The sequence below is a fragment of the Impatiens glandulifera genome, chromosome 4, assembly GCF_907164915.1.
Source record: "Impatiens glandulifera chromosome 4, dImpGla2.1, whole genome shotgun sequence".
NCBI lineage: Eukaryota > Viridiplantae > Streptophyta > Magnoliopsida > Ericales > Balsaminaceae > Impatiens > Impatiens glandulifera.
This window is the reverse complement of record NC_061865.1, coordinates 14,501,342-14,516,270: the sequence shown is the minus strand read 5'-3', so window position 1 is coordinate 14,516,270 and position 14,929 is coordinate 14,501,342. Positions and strand designations below refer to the sequence as shown.

The window sequence follows — 14,929 nt, the reverse complement described above, 5'->3', positions numbered from 1 at the left end:
ATCGTTAATGTAAAACTCCATGTCCCCGTAATTTAAGCACCATATTCTCCTTCCCTATGGCTTTGAATCCTTCCGGTTGAGTTACGTACACTTCCTCTTCTAGTTCCCCATTGAGAAAAGCTGACTTTACATCGAGATGATATATTTTTCAACCACAATTGGCTGCCAAAGCAAGAATGACTCGAATTGTATCCATTCGAGCGACTAAAGCGAAAGTTTCTTCGAAGTCAATGCCTTGTCGTTGCACATATCCCTTTGCAACTAAACGAGCTTTGTGCTGGATCACCTCACTATCTGAGTTTTTCTTGAGCGTAAATACCCATTTGAGTCCATTTACCTTGTGTTTGACTGGCAATGAGACGAGAGACCACGTCTCATTCTTCTCGATGGATTCAATTTCTTTAGTCATTTCTTCTTCCCATTGTGGTTGTCCAGCCGCTTCATTATAGCAAGAAGGTTTCTCCGTCTGTGCTAACATCAAGTCTTCAAAATCAAGTGTCACTTGAGGTGCTTCTTCCAATATATCGGTCATGAACTTGTATAGAACATGTCCTTCATCACTCTCAATGTGTCCACCTGACCATGGAGTGGGTAAACCATCGCCTTGGTCTGTTTGTTCAGTCACTTGCTCGAGTTGTGGAGGATTCGAGACAACCTCTTAAAACATTTCTGAAGTAGACTGTCCTCTTGTCGATCCACTCTCAAATGAGATCGTTCGAATTCCAACATGCTTGCGATTAACCTTTTCGTAAACTTTGAAGGGTTGATCACTATTTTCATTTTTCAAACCCCATGCTGCACTTTCTTCGAACACAACGTCACGACTCACATGAATCTTGTCATTTTGTGGTTCGAGCAACTTGTGTGCCTTACTTCCTTCTTCGACACCTAAATAGACAAACGACTGACTTCTGTCGTCTAACTTTTTTAGATGGGGAGTGGTCACATTGGCGTGCGCAGTACACCCAAAAACACGAAGGTGCGCTAGGTGTGGTTTCATTCTAGTCCACATCTCAAATGGAGTTTTGTCTCAAACAACTTTAGTTGGAACCTAATTGAAAAGATAGATTGCATGACGAACTGCCTCCCTCCAATACTTGCTCGGGACTACCATGCTTTTGAGAAACGACCTAGTCATAGACATCACTATTCGATTACGCCTCTCCACCACACCATTTTATTGAGGAGTGTACGATGCAATGAATTGTCGCTCTATCCCTACTTCTTCAAACATCTCTACAAATTCAATTGAGAAGATTTCACCTCCTCTATCCGAACGAAGAACTTTGATTCGAAGTCCGGTCACATTCTCGACCAATTGCTTCGTCTTCTTAAACGAAGAGCATGCTTCGTTCTTTGCTTTTAACATATGGAGCCACATCCACCTGGAATTATCATCAACAATCAGCATGAAGTATCGATTTCCTCCTGGGATTGATAGCGTGATTGGACCACATAAGTCAATGTGGAACAATTCGAGTGACTTTTTTTGCTCGAAACTTGGCTTCTAGCGCAAACGGTTGTCTCGTTTGTTTTTGTAACTAGGCATGTTCGACAAAGTTGTTTTGGAGGAGAAATTTTTGGAACACCAGCAGCCATTCCCTTATTCATGAGGGACTTTAGTGCTTGGAAGTTAACATGACCGAGACGAGCATGCCATAACCATGCTGGATCTTCAAGATTAGCTAAAAGGCAAACCTATTTTGCTAATTTCAAGCAAATTTGATATAGTCGATTATGAGTTCATCTCACTTTCATGATAATGCATGAAGGTTCTTAGCGAAGACTTTAAGCTCTTCTCCGTCCATCATCACCCTATGAACTGTCTCGGTAAGTTGTCTGAGACTCACTAGATTACTTTTTAAAGAAGGAATGAAAAAAACTCTCTCGAGAAGCCACTGGTCGCCATTTTTGCATTCGAACATGATAGAACCTTTTCCGAAAATTTGTACCGTAGAACCATCTCCGAACTTCACCTTTCAAGTGCTGCCTCATCTAGTTCAAAGAACTTTTCTTTATCGCCAGTCATGTGATTGCTAGCGCCGTTATCCAAGAACCAAGCATCTCTTGATGTCTCATCGTTCTTAGCTTCTAGAATTTCTAGAGTTAGCTTCATTTCATTCAGCATGACAACATTGATTGGTAGAATCTCCTCCGAGATTGCCATAAGCAATGCTGGTTCGACGTTGTCTACGTGGGTAAGGTGTGATACCTCGTTCTTCTTTGCTCTACATTGAGTTGAGTAATGTCCCATCTCGTTGCAATTAAAATAGAGAATGTGACTTTTGTCTCGAGGAGCTCCTCGACCACCTGAACCACCTTCTTTGTCTTTCCGAGACGGTGCTCCTCGGCCTCCTCTCCATTGGCCTCTACCTCGGGTTCTACCTTCTTGATCACGGGTCCCACTATCTGTGGAATCCTTTTTCCACTAGTTCAACGAGTCTTCATCGTCCTTTTTCAACCGTGCCTTCCACTCCTCCTGAGTGAGTAGCACTTGTCATTCGTTTCCTCCAAAGCTTGTGTTTTTTTTTGCGCGTGCGCTCCTCGAAGACCTTCATCCTTCCAACAACTTCCTTGAATGTTAACGTCTCGAGGTTGTAAAACTGCTCGATGACGGCTACCACACTGATAAACCTTTCTAGCACGGTGTCGAAGAGCTTCTTTAGTATCGTAACATCATTTAGTTTTCTCCAAGGCTTGAGTACATGACCGATATGGATGTGAGTCGACCAACATATTGATCGAGCGACTCATTGTCGTTCATATGCATCCTATCAAACTCACTCTTCAATGTATGCAATCGTGCATTCTTCACATGGTCTGCGCCGACGAACCTCGTCTTGAGACAATCCCACACTTCCTTCGCCGTCTTCTTATTTGCCACCTGCATGAGAAGATCCTCTAGAAGTTCTTGTAGAAGATGCGACCTCGCCTTCTTATTGAGCCGGACATCAATCTTTGTGCCTTCTACTAACTCGACTGTCTCCCACACTCCTTCGTCCTCCATCATAACATGTACACGAATCACCCAACTGATGTAGTTCATTTGCGTTAGTTGTGGATAGTGGAATATACCATGGTTTTGTTGTGCCCTTGATGATCATGCACCCTTCGACATTTAATCACACCGGATTATTTTTGGCTTTCACATGATGCTCCGATACCAAATGTTGGCCCAAGAAGAGAATCACTCACAAAACTTGGAAAAATTTCTATAAAATCTTTAATATCTTAAAGAACAATTACAAGAGTTGTTATCTCTCTCTTATTTTTCTTATCTAAATGAGAGCAACTTACACTTTATTTATACTAAAAAACTCTTAATTTTCTAATTTAATGAAATTTATTGCAAATATTCTATTTTCCTTATTATTGCAAATATTTTTTTGTTTCCATCATTGCAAATCTGCCGTTTTCTTATTAATGCAGATCTTCCATTTATTTGTAAAAGTTGTAACAGCCAGGAATAATCCAACATCAAGGTGAGTTGGGAGAATGGATTCGGGATCGAAGCCAACACAATTGACGGCAACCACCTGTTCGAGGACGCAACTGTCCATTGCTTGGTCGATGACCTGTTTTACTACTCTCTCCTCATCAATGTCTGAGAAGGATGAAAAATACGCCAAGAACAAAACATATAGAGATTAATTAGGGTTTATGCATTTATTTAGGAAAGAGACAACTTCAATAATAAGCATCCCCTCTTGCGATTTTCATCGCCTTTCTTGATGATGTACAAAGACATTCTTTTAATGGTGTTGATTGTCGGAGTTATATTAATGGTGTTGGATGAAATGTGTTGAGAGAGAATAACATGGTTGAATAGAGATGAAGTTATTTTTAATTTTTTTTAGTTTTATTTTGTAATGATAAGGTCTGTTTGAATTAAAAGATTTGATTATAAAAACAATATATATAAAAATAATACGTGGATGACTACATTTTAACGTCGTTAGAGAAATCTATTAAGTTTAATAAATTTGACACTTTTTTGACAAATTTGTATACATAGATAAAATTTTACAATTTAATAAAGAAATTTGACACATCCATCCAACATTATAAATAAAATTGACATTCTTCCTTAAAACTAATACATTGGTTAGGAGGTTAAGAAAACTTTTCATAACTTTTGTTTGATTAGATGTGATTCAACACAAAATATCATGTCTATAAATTAATAATCAAGGAATAAAATGACACAATTTATAGTATTCACAAAATCTTATTAACACATTTAAAGGTTAAGTTTTATTCTTATTAAGAATATATGAAGTTATAAATTATGTTTCTGGTAGTGCTAATATTATATATATATATATATATATATATATTATATTTACAATTTTTATGTTAGCATTCTCAATTTCATTGTTAATTTTTATGTTGATGTTTAGAAAAATAAAACCTGATAATGTCCATATTCATGACATTTCCATCCTAATACTCTTTTGACGTTTTGTTGGAGGATTTGTATTGCAATGATTTTCCATTTGGTTCATCTAGAAATTTGATATATTTTGTTTTTTTATTTGACCAGGAATTAGTTTGTCCACTTAACCTAAAAATATTTTGGTGTTTGACCTAACTTGTTCACTTTAGTTAAGAAACGAAAATTTTACGTTTGACTTAATTTGTCCACTTAAACTAAGAACCATAAAGTGTTCTATTTATGACCCGACTATTACTTAGTTTGTCCATTTAAACTAAGAACTAAAAAGCTTATGGTTTTGACATAATTTGTTCACTTTAGCTAAGAAATGAAAATCTTACGTTTGACTTAGTTTGTCAACTTAAACTAAGAACCCTGAATCGTTTCAACTTTTGATCCAACTATTACTTAGTTTGTCCACTTAAACTAAGAAAGATATTTAGCTTGTCCACTAAAGTTAAGTTATTCTATGTTTAGCTTGTCCACTTAAGCTAATAAAAATTAAATTATTTAGTTTGTCCACATAATCTAAGTATCATGTGTTTGACTTAGCTTGTCCACTTAAGTTATGTATCATGTTTGACTTATCTTGTCCACTTAAGTTAAGTATCTTTTGAGTTTAACTTGTACACTTACGCTAAAATATTCTACGTTTGACTTAATTTGTCATCTTAAGCTAAAAAACATAAATCTTTGTAATTTAACATTGCTTGTTCACTTAAGTTAGGGAATATCTTGTCCATTTAATAGAAATGCCCTTAGTATAGAAAGTTTCTATATTTTATATCACATGACATTTTCAAGCATATTTGAGAAACGAAATGTAGACCTTCTTCACCCTCTAGGTACTTCGCATATTTGACTTTTCACGTTTTGGTGACGTCGGATAAAAAACATCTTAAGAAATCGGTTCAGTACATTGTCTCTTTGTTTGTTTAAAAGGAGACAAATCGTAAGTGCATTTATTCGATACCAAGTTTATCAATTATGAATTCGAACTCTAGTATGAACGATATCGTCAATTTTCCTTGAAAGATTTCATATGCTCGAACATCAATATTTGAAATTCACGTCAAGCTTAATTTTTCAACCGCGTACCATGATATTAAATCTCGCTTCTATTTTGGAAGTTATGTGCTTTGAACTATGGCCTCAATGTCTTTTTTCTTAGACGCACTCATGATATATCTAATAGAATCAATACACTCTTGTTCTTACGTTTAATAAACCTAACAAAAGTTTAGGCAAACAACAAGTGTTAATTTCAATATCTCAACCACTATGAGTGTCTATTGTGTGCGCTCAACTCGAATCTTCAATATCGTCACCATATATTAGTAATGACTATCAACTTTTTATTTTCAACAATCAAACTCGACGGATCACTCTAATCTATCAGATCTTCATGCACCTTAGTTAGATTCACTATATGAGCTGGTAGGGGATTCGTCTTTTCTTTTGGGATTGGAATGATCTTGTCGTCGATGAGTTTTTGAATCACGCCTATTAGTGAAAGACAGTAATTAGTTATGTTCCCTTTAGTCTGGTGGTATTCACACCACTCATTTAGAAACCTTTCTGATATAGGTCTATTAGGATTCAAGGTTAGGACCTAGATTAGATTCTTTTACTTTAAAATCTCGAGAGCTTCAAATAGTGTCATGCCTAGATCATCGAACTTCTTGGGTGGCTTAGGTATAAATGAAGTAACTCCTTTAGACGACACTAGATAAGCTAGATGATGGCTATCAGATGATTCTTGAGGGTGCCCTTGACCGACATTTGTGATTTTTGATGTTTCCACATACCATGCATTGACAATGTAGTTTACTTGTGCTTTAGCATTTTTCTAATTAAAATGAGGATTTATTTAGTATGCCGATTTGCCCTCAATGACTTCCTTCCTTAGTGCGTCGTCGTATTCCATCCCATAAGTAATCAAGTCTTCAATGAAAGCATGCATACTTGTTGACCGACATGACTTTGGTGTACGCTAAATTCATGTTAGTGTAGATCATATCCACTTAAGTTTGTTCCTTTGGAAGTCCATCGATTAGTTAAGCTACGACCTTCCACCTATCAATGTACGATTCAAAAGTTTCACCTGAACCCTACTTCATACTCCTGAGTTTCTCTAAGGCTTGTCCACCTTCAAGAAAATACCAAACTAGCTTTTGAATATCTTGACTAGCTCTTCAATAGTCTGGTGTTAGACTATGTTTTGACGCAAATACCACTCAAGTGTCAATTCTTTAAGATACCGATGGAACAATTGTATTACCTCTGGCTACCCTAGCTGCAATGACATGATGTTTGTCAAGTACATGATCATATATGCTGATGGATCTTTATTTCCAACATACTTGGTTATATGTGGTAATTTAAGTCCATGAGGGACCACGACCCTCTTAGTTGCCTCTAACCCAAATTTCCAACTCTTAGCTACGTGTATTGACTTCCCTTTAGTTAGGACATCAATACATGTTTTCGATCTAAGAAGCCCCAAGTTACGCTAGTTCGTCACTCTAACTAGTTGGTTGTACCAATGGTGCTGGGATGAGTAGTGACAATATAGCTTGTGCTCCAACAGGTGAAGAAGTTTCCGTCTTCAAAGCTTGTTCAGTTTTGGTACCTTTATTCTACCTTGAGGCAAGCCTTGTACAGTCAGTTCTTTTTTTGGTTGTTTAACCATGACTTTCTTCACTATGTAGCCTCATTATCTCAAAAGCGGCTTGTCGAGCTTTCTTGTCATCTGAGGCGTACCTTCATTCTACCAACACCTATTCTTTGGGGTCACGTCACACGTGTCTAACGAGTGGCTGATACATTGAGCTCAAGTGTGTTAGTGTGTTTGACTAATGGGTGGATTAAGTAACTACCTCATGCATTCTAGTAGTAAAGATATCTTCTCATTGAGATTGTCTACTTAGATCCTTAAGATAACGCCAGAGGAAGTTTTCTCTTCAACCATTTGTCTAGGCGGAATAGTGGGTGACACAGACGACAATGTTGGCTCTCCTTTAAACATTGTACAAATGAAACGATCACTAGTAAGATCTCATGTCCAGCCCATTTTGAAAATGTTAAGTCCGTGAAACTATCAAGACGAGTGAGTTCAAAAACAAGTAGTAAGGACAAGTGGTGTCACTCTTATACACGTATGCGTCCTAAGTGTAGTAGGCGCCCGATTTCCGATTCATTTTAAAAACGTGTTTTATTTGATGTGAGATAAACATTAATAACTCAAAAGGGGAAATAACATAAGAAATGATGATATAAATTTAGTCTAGGTCCTTCAGTGTTTGTTTGCTCCTTCGTTTCTAGATCTAGCCTACTTCTATGTTATTTTATTTGTAATATTCGTCAGATCGTTAGCCTTCTTGAGTGAGTTTGATTAGCTCGTAGATAACACTTGAATCTCCTAGTCTACGTGGATAACGATCTTATATTTGTGTAATAAAGACTCAAAGACAACAACTCATTATGTCAGGCGTTTTAATTTTCCCTTTTATTTTCAAACTGATTTTAGAATTACTTTTGGACGCCTATCTCATCTATGTGCATACATGTATTTAATATATACTATACACATAATAGGCTCTTCAATGTGGTTTTATTGATTGGGCACGACATGTCAACGACTTGGTAGAAATGGCTTAGGGATTTTTGTTACATGGCTTGACATGGTTTTAAGAGAGAGTGGTGCTACCGACAAGGTCAGTTCGTTGACCGTCAATGTAAATAGCCCTCTTAATTAGGCGTACCTCTCATTGTCAATCGTAGATCCATCATTTTAAAAAGTAGGGATTCATGAATGGATGGAAGAGTTAACCCAAGTTTTTTCCTACATTCATACTCATCGAACAAACACTTAGAAACCCTGAAAGGAGAGTAGAGATCGACATTCCTCATTGACGGATCTTAGCACGTAAATATATAGGTGTATAAGTGACATCTCACAACGCATATTGTATACTACCTGAACATAAATAAGCTCTTGGAGCTCATGCACGTCGAAGAAAACAAAATTATGGATCTTTAATACCCGTGTAAGTGTAAAATGTATTTTTCTAAAAATGGATGACCAAAATATTATTTTCATGTTAAGCATAAAAAAATCCCCAGTATAGTTGCTATAAAATTGTATGCGTTTAAAAACGTCCAACCTGAAGAAGTGATTTTTTCAACTTTTAAGAAATCTATTTTAAACATAAATATCTCTTCGAAAATTTTGAAATACAATAAAATTAAATCGGGAAATGGCTAAGAAACCAGTTTGTGACTAAAGATCAACACATAAACTTTCTTACAAAATTAGGAAAAAATAAACTATTGGCGTGTAGAACAATAACGCCTTTGGAAAATAGATTTTTTAATTGTTCGGTATTTGGTTACACGTGAGAAATGCATTACGCGCTATGTGGAACGTGCCCGTTAAAAATAGTCTATATCCCTAATAGTTTTGCATTTTTAGAAAATAAGTATTAGATTTAGATATAGTATTAATGTATAGATTAGATGTTTTATATCGGATAAGAATTGAGAAATAAACGGATAAAATAAATGTAAACTTATTAAATAAAATAATGATTTTAAGTGTAATAATAATTATTCATAGATAAATAAACTAGTACTTTGAACTTGAGAAAAAAATAAGGGGAATTAAAATTTATTATATTCATAAACTAATTTTATGATTATAAATAAATTAATCCACGATTTTTGGAGTTTTTATATTGGAGACACAAATATTTAAAAATGAACCCAACAATTTATTTCTATTAAAAATATTTTACTTTATTTTTTGAAAAACTTCCATGTATATTAAAAATGAAAAAAAAAATCGTTTTAAGTACAACGATAAAACATGAAATGAAAAGTAAAAAAGTACTCAATAAGTTATTGAGCTCGTAAATTTTCGAGAAAACGATTAACTCTCCAAACATACTTTATTGACTTTCCTGAATGAATCTCAGAAAACGTCATAATAATAAAATTATGAATGATATGAATTTTACGACTACGATCATTGAAAGTTCAACGATTTCTCTCCATATAGATAGTTCACTAAAAAATAATTGTGATGATAACTCAAATAGGTATGTTTGTCATATCAGCTGCATCAATCCAAACTTCCTAGCGCTATCCAAAGACTTGGGCATCAATCAATGAATCTCAGTAATACTCCGCAAAAACTTTAAATACTAGTCACCATTGATAATGCAAAAATAAATGAGTTGCCGATTCAATCTCTTCGTGACATATACGACTAACCATAATAAAATATTTTTTCATATACATATAATCCGTAAAAATTTCACCGTAAATAAAATATTATGTTTATTTTTTTTCCATAAAATTGCAAAAGACATTTAAATGTAAAAAAAATAAGAAAAATAAAATAAAACTAAAACAAAGTGGGTCGTGGGTTGGTTAACGAATTTCATCTTCATCCTCCCGTTGCTGTAAATCTTGCGGTTTTCTGTGATATCTTTAGGGTTGTCGTTCTTGAGCAAGAAGCTCAAGAATAATAACCCGTTTTCCAATTTCAAAATTTAAATTTAGATATTTTCAATATAAAGTTAATGAAATAAATTTAATTCAAACAAAAAATCTTTTTTTTTGGGAAAACAGCTTAGTGTCATTTCATTAAAAAAAACCCAAAAGAGGGAAAAAAATACAAAAGTTTAAGATCAGATCTAGACAATTTCTAGATTTGACAATGAAACAATAATTGAATTACAGACAATAACAATAATCAATTATAGCCTACAACGTTTTTACTTTTATTCTCTTTGTGACCTTCTCAAACGAAATATCCAATATCTGGCAGAGCTTTCTATTCTCTTAATTCATTTCGATTCCTCTCCAGGATTGAATGAGTGCATTTCCATCTGAAGTTATATCTCTCCAAAATATCTTCAGCGGTTCTACTTCTTCCACTGTGAGTTCTTGAATTTCTTTCTTTCCAGATATTGTAGATTATTGCTCCAAAGTAACATTTCAACATACTTACATAGAAGGATCTTCCTTTTGCTTTATTCTTCATCCACTCTTGGATTTCTTCCCATATTCCTGGAAAGTTAATGATGTTCATGTTTGAAGCATACATCCTCCAGATTTGTATTTCAAAAGAGCATTCCCCAAATAAATAGTTTATGCTTTCCTCAACTCCCGAACATAGAACACAGTTGATATCAAGAATGTTTATGTATTTTCAAATTATGTCTTTTATTGTCAATCTTTTCCTGTATACCAGCCAGAGAATAAATTGGTGACGAGGAATAATCTTTGGAGACCATACCACATTATGCCAATCTACCTCATGTCCTCTTGTTCTAACCATTTCACATGCCTTTCTTGTAATAAACTTCTCATTGCTTTCTGTTTTTCAGCATATTTCATCATTACTTTCATTGAGTTGCTTCTGCCTCATTAGGTTTAGGATTCAATCACCTTCTGGAATACGCCTCAAAAATGAATCACATTTACCTTTATAGACGTCTCTAAATGTGTACTTGATGTATTCTCTTCTAACTCTGTTTCCTTGCATTTTTCTTTAAATATAATGGGAATATTATCCAGACAAGGATCATGCCAGAATAGTCCCTCTTCCATTTCCAATTGTGGTTCACCATTTGAAAGACATCTTTTCTTGTTTTTAGGATTTTCTTCAATGACCTTGCCATAATTTCATTGATGCTTCGTGTCCAGATACTCTTCTCTTCTTTCATAAATCTTGTATGCACCCATTTGACCCATAGGGAATCCGCTTTTTGCTCCAACTTCCATAAGCTCTTGATGGTGAGGGCTTTGTTCCATTCAACACAACTTTTTATTCCTAGTCCGCCTTCTTCTATGGGAGTGCAAACATCCTCCTATTTGAATTTTTTTCCTCCTCTGCCTTGTGTTCCCCAGATGTAGTCTCTCATGATTCTATCGAGTTCAGCCATTACTTTTTTTGGGATGACTATCTGTTGTTCCCAGTAGCCAATAATTCCAAAGATGACTCTTTTAACGAGCTCAATTCTACCTACATAAGACAGTTTTTTCGTAGCCCAACCCAAGACAGTATTTTTAACCTTTTCTACCAGTTGTCTGAAGTGATTGTATTAGAGTTATTTTGATGACAGGGGTACTCCAAGGTATTTCACTGGTAGTTCACCTTCCTTGATTTCCATAATATTCCAAACAAAAAATCTTTTAAATTATGTTAATAGGGAATCTAAATCAACAATTTAAATTTAAAAAAATTAAATCGTAAATAAAATATACAAAACTCAAATGTTTCAAAGACAAAATGAGAGTTTTCAGTGAGCCTTAAATGCTTCATTAAGATTGCTAGAAAGCTTCTTGAACACCTAACTCATACTCAAACAACCTCACACACAAAAAAAAAAATGAAAATTTTGGACAAAAATTTGAAAAACTAAAATAATTGTGGATCGGCTTAGTTGATTTTAGCCTTTTTCCTTTTTTTTTTTCTCCTCCTTTTTTCATTGTTTTGGTATGTTATTTATGGTGGATTCAATAATTTTGACTTTCTTTTGAGAAAATAAGTTTGAAATGTATGGCTCCATTACTAGTTTGCCCGATCATTTTAGTATTTTTTTAACTTTAAATAATTTCACATTCTTTTTATCTTTCTACGTTTCTTAATCATGAAAAAAAACAAATCAAAATTAATATATATTTATTTTATTTAGCTTATTTATTTACTAACACTTATAAAATAAAATAACATTTTAAATAATAGATTAAATCTTTAAAATTTAACATATTTATCAAACTATTATTTGTTTTATTTGCAACATTTATTTTATTAATAATAGTCCGAAAAAATTTATTTTTGATCTCTTCAAAGTAATTTTTAATTCACGTGCAATGGACTCCTACAGTATTTTAGAAAAATATTTTTATAGACTCCTAATTATTAAAAATAATAAATTTCGAAGAACACAAATGAGTGTCTACAAATATAGATATTAATAATCAAACCAAACGCATTGCCAAGCATGTTTACGAAGAAATGCTATAAAAGTTTTTACCGAATGGTACTTTGAATCGAAGTCCAAAAACCGATCTTCTAATCTATTACTCGATCTCTTTCAAATCCGAAGAACTCAAAAATAAAAAAAGTCTCCTACTCCTCATTTTTTTCTTACATTAAAGGGCTTCCTTGGCCCGTCTAGACAGCCATGCCTCATGATCCTCGCGCTCCAAAGAGCGTTTGGCCTTTTGTTTCAGGCGAATTGGTATAGCAAATCGAAAAAATCAAATCTTTCTAAAAGGGGATTCTGTAGCTCACATTAAGCGGACACGGGAATAGAGAGGAACAAATCAAAATGAAGAAAAAGGAAAGGCCTTGCCTTTGGCATCTGTTGTCCTCCGAGGAAGAAATGAGTTTGGGCATTGGTCTTTTCCTAGGCAGTTTGACTTGGTGCTTCTGAGAAGGGGCCTGCTTGATATAGGTGTTTGGGCATTTTCCTAGCCCTGTTTGGTGAACATGCATGTTTTTTGTCTGAAAAAAACATAACAAATCAAAACAAATAATATTCATTTCAAGTTTGTTTTAACTTTTTGTTTTATTTACCTAATTTATTTTATACAAATGACCAAGTTTTAATTATAAATAGTGTAAAATATGAATGTCTACAAAATGCTCTCTTGGACAAAGTTTATGCATGGGTCTTTTCCTAGGCTCCGTTTGACTTGGTACTTCTGAGAATGGGCATGTTTGATATATGTGTTTGGGCATTTTTCTAGCCCTGTTTGGTGAACATACATGTTTTTTGTCTAAAAAAAATATAACAAATCAAAACAAATAATACTCATTTCAAGTTTGTTTTAATTTGTTTTGATTTATTTACCTAATTTATTTTTTTAAAATGACCAGGTTTAAATTATAAATAGGGTGTAAAATGTGAATGTCTACTGAATGCTCTCTTGGGCAAAGTTTGAAAAATATAATCAAGTTTTAGACAATAAATGTCTAAGTCTGACACCATAGACACCACATTTGCAAACATCTTGATTTATAATTTTCATTTAGACTATTTTTATTTGTTTATTTAGAAAAACATTAAAAATGATGGATAGATAAAACATGATAATCACATGATCAATAATACCCCGATTACGGTGTTGGTTGGTTACCATGTCGGGGGTTAGATCTTGAAAGATGATCGCCTTGATTTATCCTTAAAACATTTTTGATTGGCTTTTAACTCTAGTCAATGTTTTGACACAAGTGTATTATCCGGGCATGGATATCGAGACATTAAGAAATGTTACACAAGGTTCGCATTATCCTTTAGATCGATGAAAACAGTTGTATTAAACTCAAGTTATTGTCGACGTCTTACATATACATTAATTTCACATTACTATAGTCCATAGATGAGCTGCGTGAAATAGCAAAGCGAGTTTTCATCGTCTTTCAAATAGATTGGAAAACCAAATACATAATATCTTACGCCACTATAGTTTGTAGACCAGCTGCGTATGTAGCTAGAGGGTTGGCGTCTTTCTAAGGTGGGCGACTGCGTCTTCCTAAAGTGGGCCACTGCATCATCTTAACCTCACGATCCTAGTTCTGAATGCATATATAATTAGTCTGAGTTACGTGACAAAATTCATGAGATAACTAGAGATTTGCGTTAACTTGGTAGATTGACATTTGAACACTTCTACCGTTTTGTGATTGTGTAGTTTGGGGAGTCAGGCACCCAATCACACAAGGGTAGTTTATGTTGCATTATTTGCACGATGAACGACTTACTACTTAATCTTTGCAATTACTTCATGATTCAGGGGGGCGCTTTTGTGCAAAGACATCTTCTAATGTATGTTGGTGTACAAATCTCAAACAAGCCTAGAAATAGGGAACTTGAAGGGTATAATTTTAAAGAGATTGTCTTAGATCATTTTATCATTTTGCTTTTGAAATTTTCAATTTTCAGGTCGTGACCACTTTGGTTGTTTTGTTTTTGATAATGCACTTTTTATCATGATTTCGAGTTTCTATTTTTTGTTTGAAGACTTTGACGATTCATGTTTTGGAAAATGCCCAAAGTGCATGACTTGGGGGTTTTTCACTTGTTTTAAAGACTTCGACACTTTATTTTTTTGTAAAATTCTCATAGTGCATGAATTTGATTTTTTTTTCATTTTTGGAAATACCCTAGCACTTGTCTAGGGTTTTTCATTTTTTTATTGCAAGTTAAGACATGTCTTGATCTTTCTCTCGCTTTAGAATGAATCCCAGATCAAAATATGTTCGGAATCTCATTTTGAGTGTCATTTTTTTGACTGTTTCAAAAGGAGGCCGCTTTTTCTTATCTTTTTTCGATACAAAGGTCGTCAATAATGCACTTGAATCTGTGTTCTCGCGATTATTTTGAAAGAATTTTTATGCAAATGAATTTTATGACAATCATCAATTTTGACGTCATTAGAATTTTATTCCGCTTCCTTTATTCTTTTTTTTTTATT

The 14,929-nt window shown here is 34.2% G+C and overlaps 1 protein-coding gene across 1 annotated transcript; it reads right to left on the bottom strand.

The window, feature by feature from the left end:
• Nucleotides 1-1,177: 1,177 nt before the first annotated feature.
• Nucleotides 1,178-3,046, bottom strand: LOC124934791. Its single transcript, XM_047475297.1, has 4 exons — nt 2,735-3,046; nt 2,463-2,657; nt 1,977-2,419; nt 1,178-1,385 (listed from the first exon to the last, which is right to left on the bottom strand). Exons 1-4 carry the CDS (start codon nt 3,044-3,046, stop codon nt 1,178-1,180), a joined length of 1,158 nt encoding a protein of 385 aa, XP_047331253.1.
• Between the last annotated feature and the right edge of the window lie 11,883 nt (nt 3,047-14,929).

Bases quoted from the DNA above. Each gene is read 5' to 3' on its own strand.
- LOC124934791 (XM_047475297.1), bottom strand. From the start codon at position 3,046: ATGAACTACATCAGTTGGGTGATTCGTGTACATGTTATGATGGAGGAC. The intron at 2,658-2,734 runs GTTGGTCGACTC...ATACTAAAGAAG, and splicing joins ATGAGTCGCTCGATCAATAT to CTCTTCGACACCGTGCTAGA. The intron at 1,386-1,976 runs GTGAAGTTCGGA...TGATAATTCCAG, and splicing joins GATGAGGCAGCACTTGAAAG to GTGGATGTGGCTCCATATGT.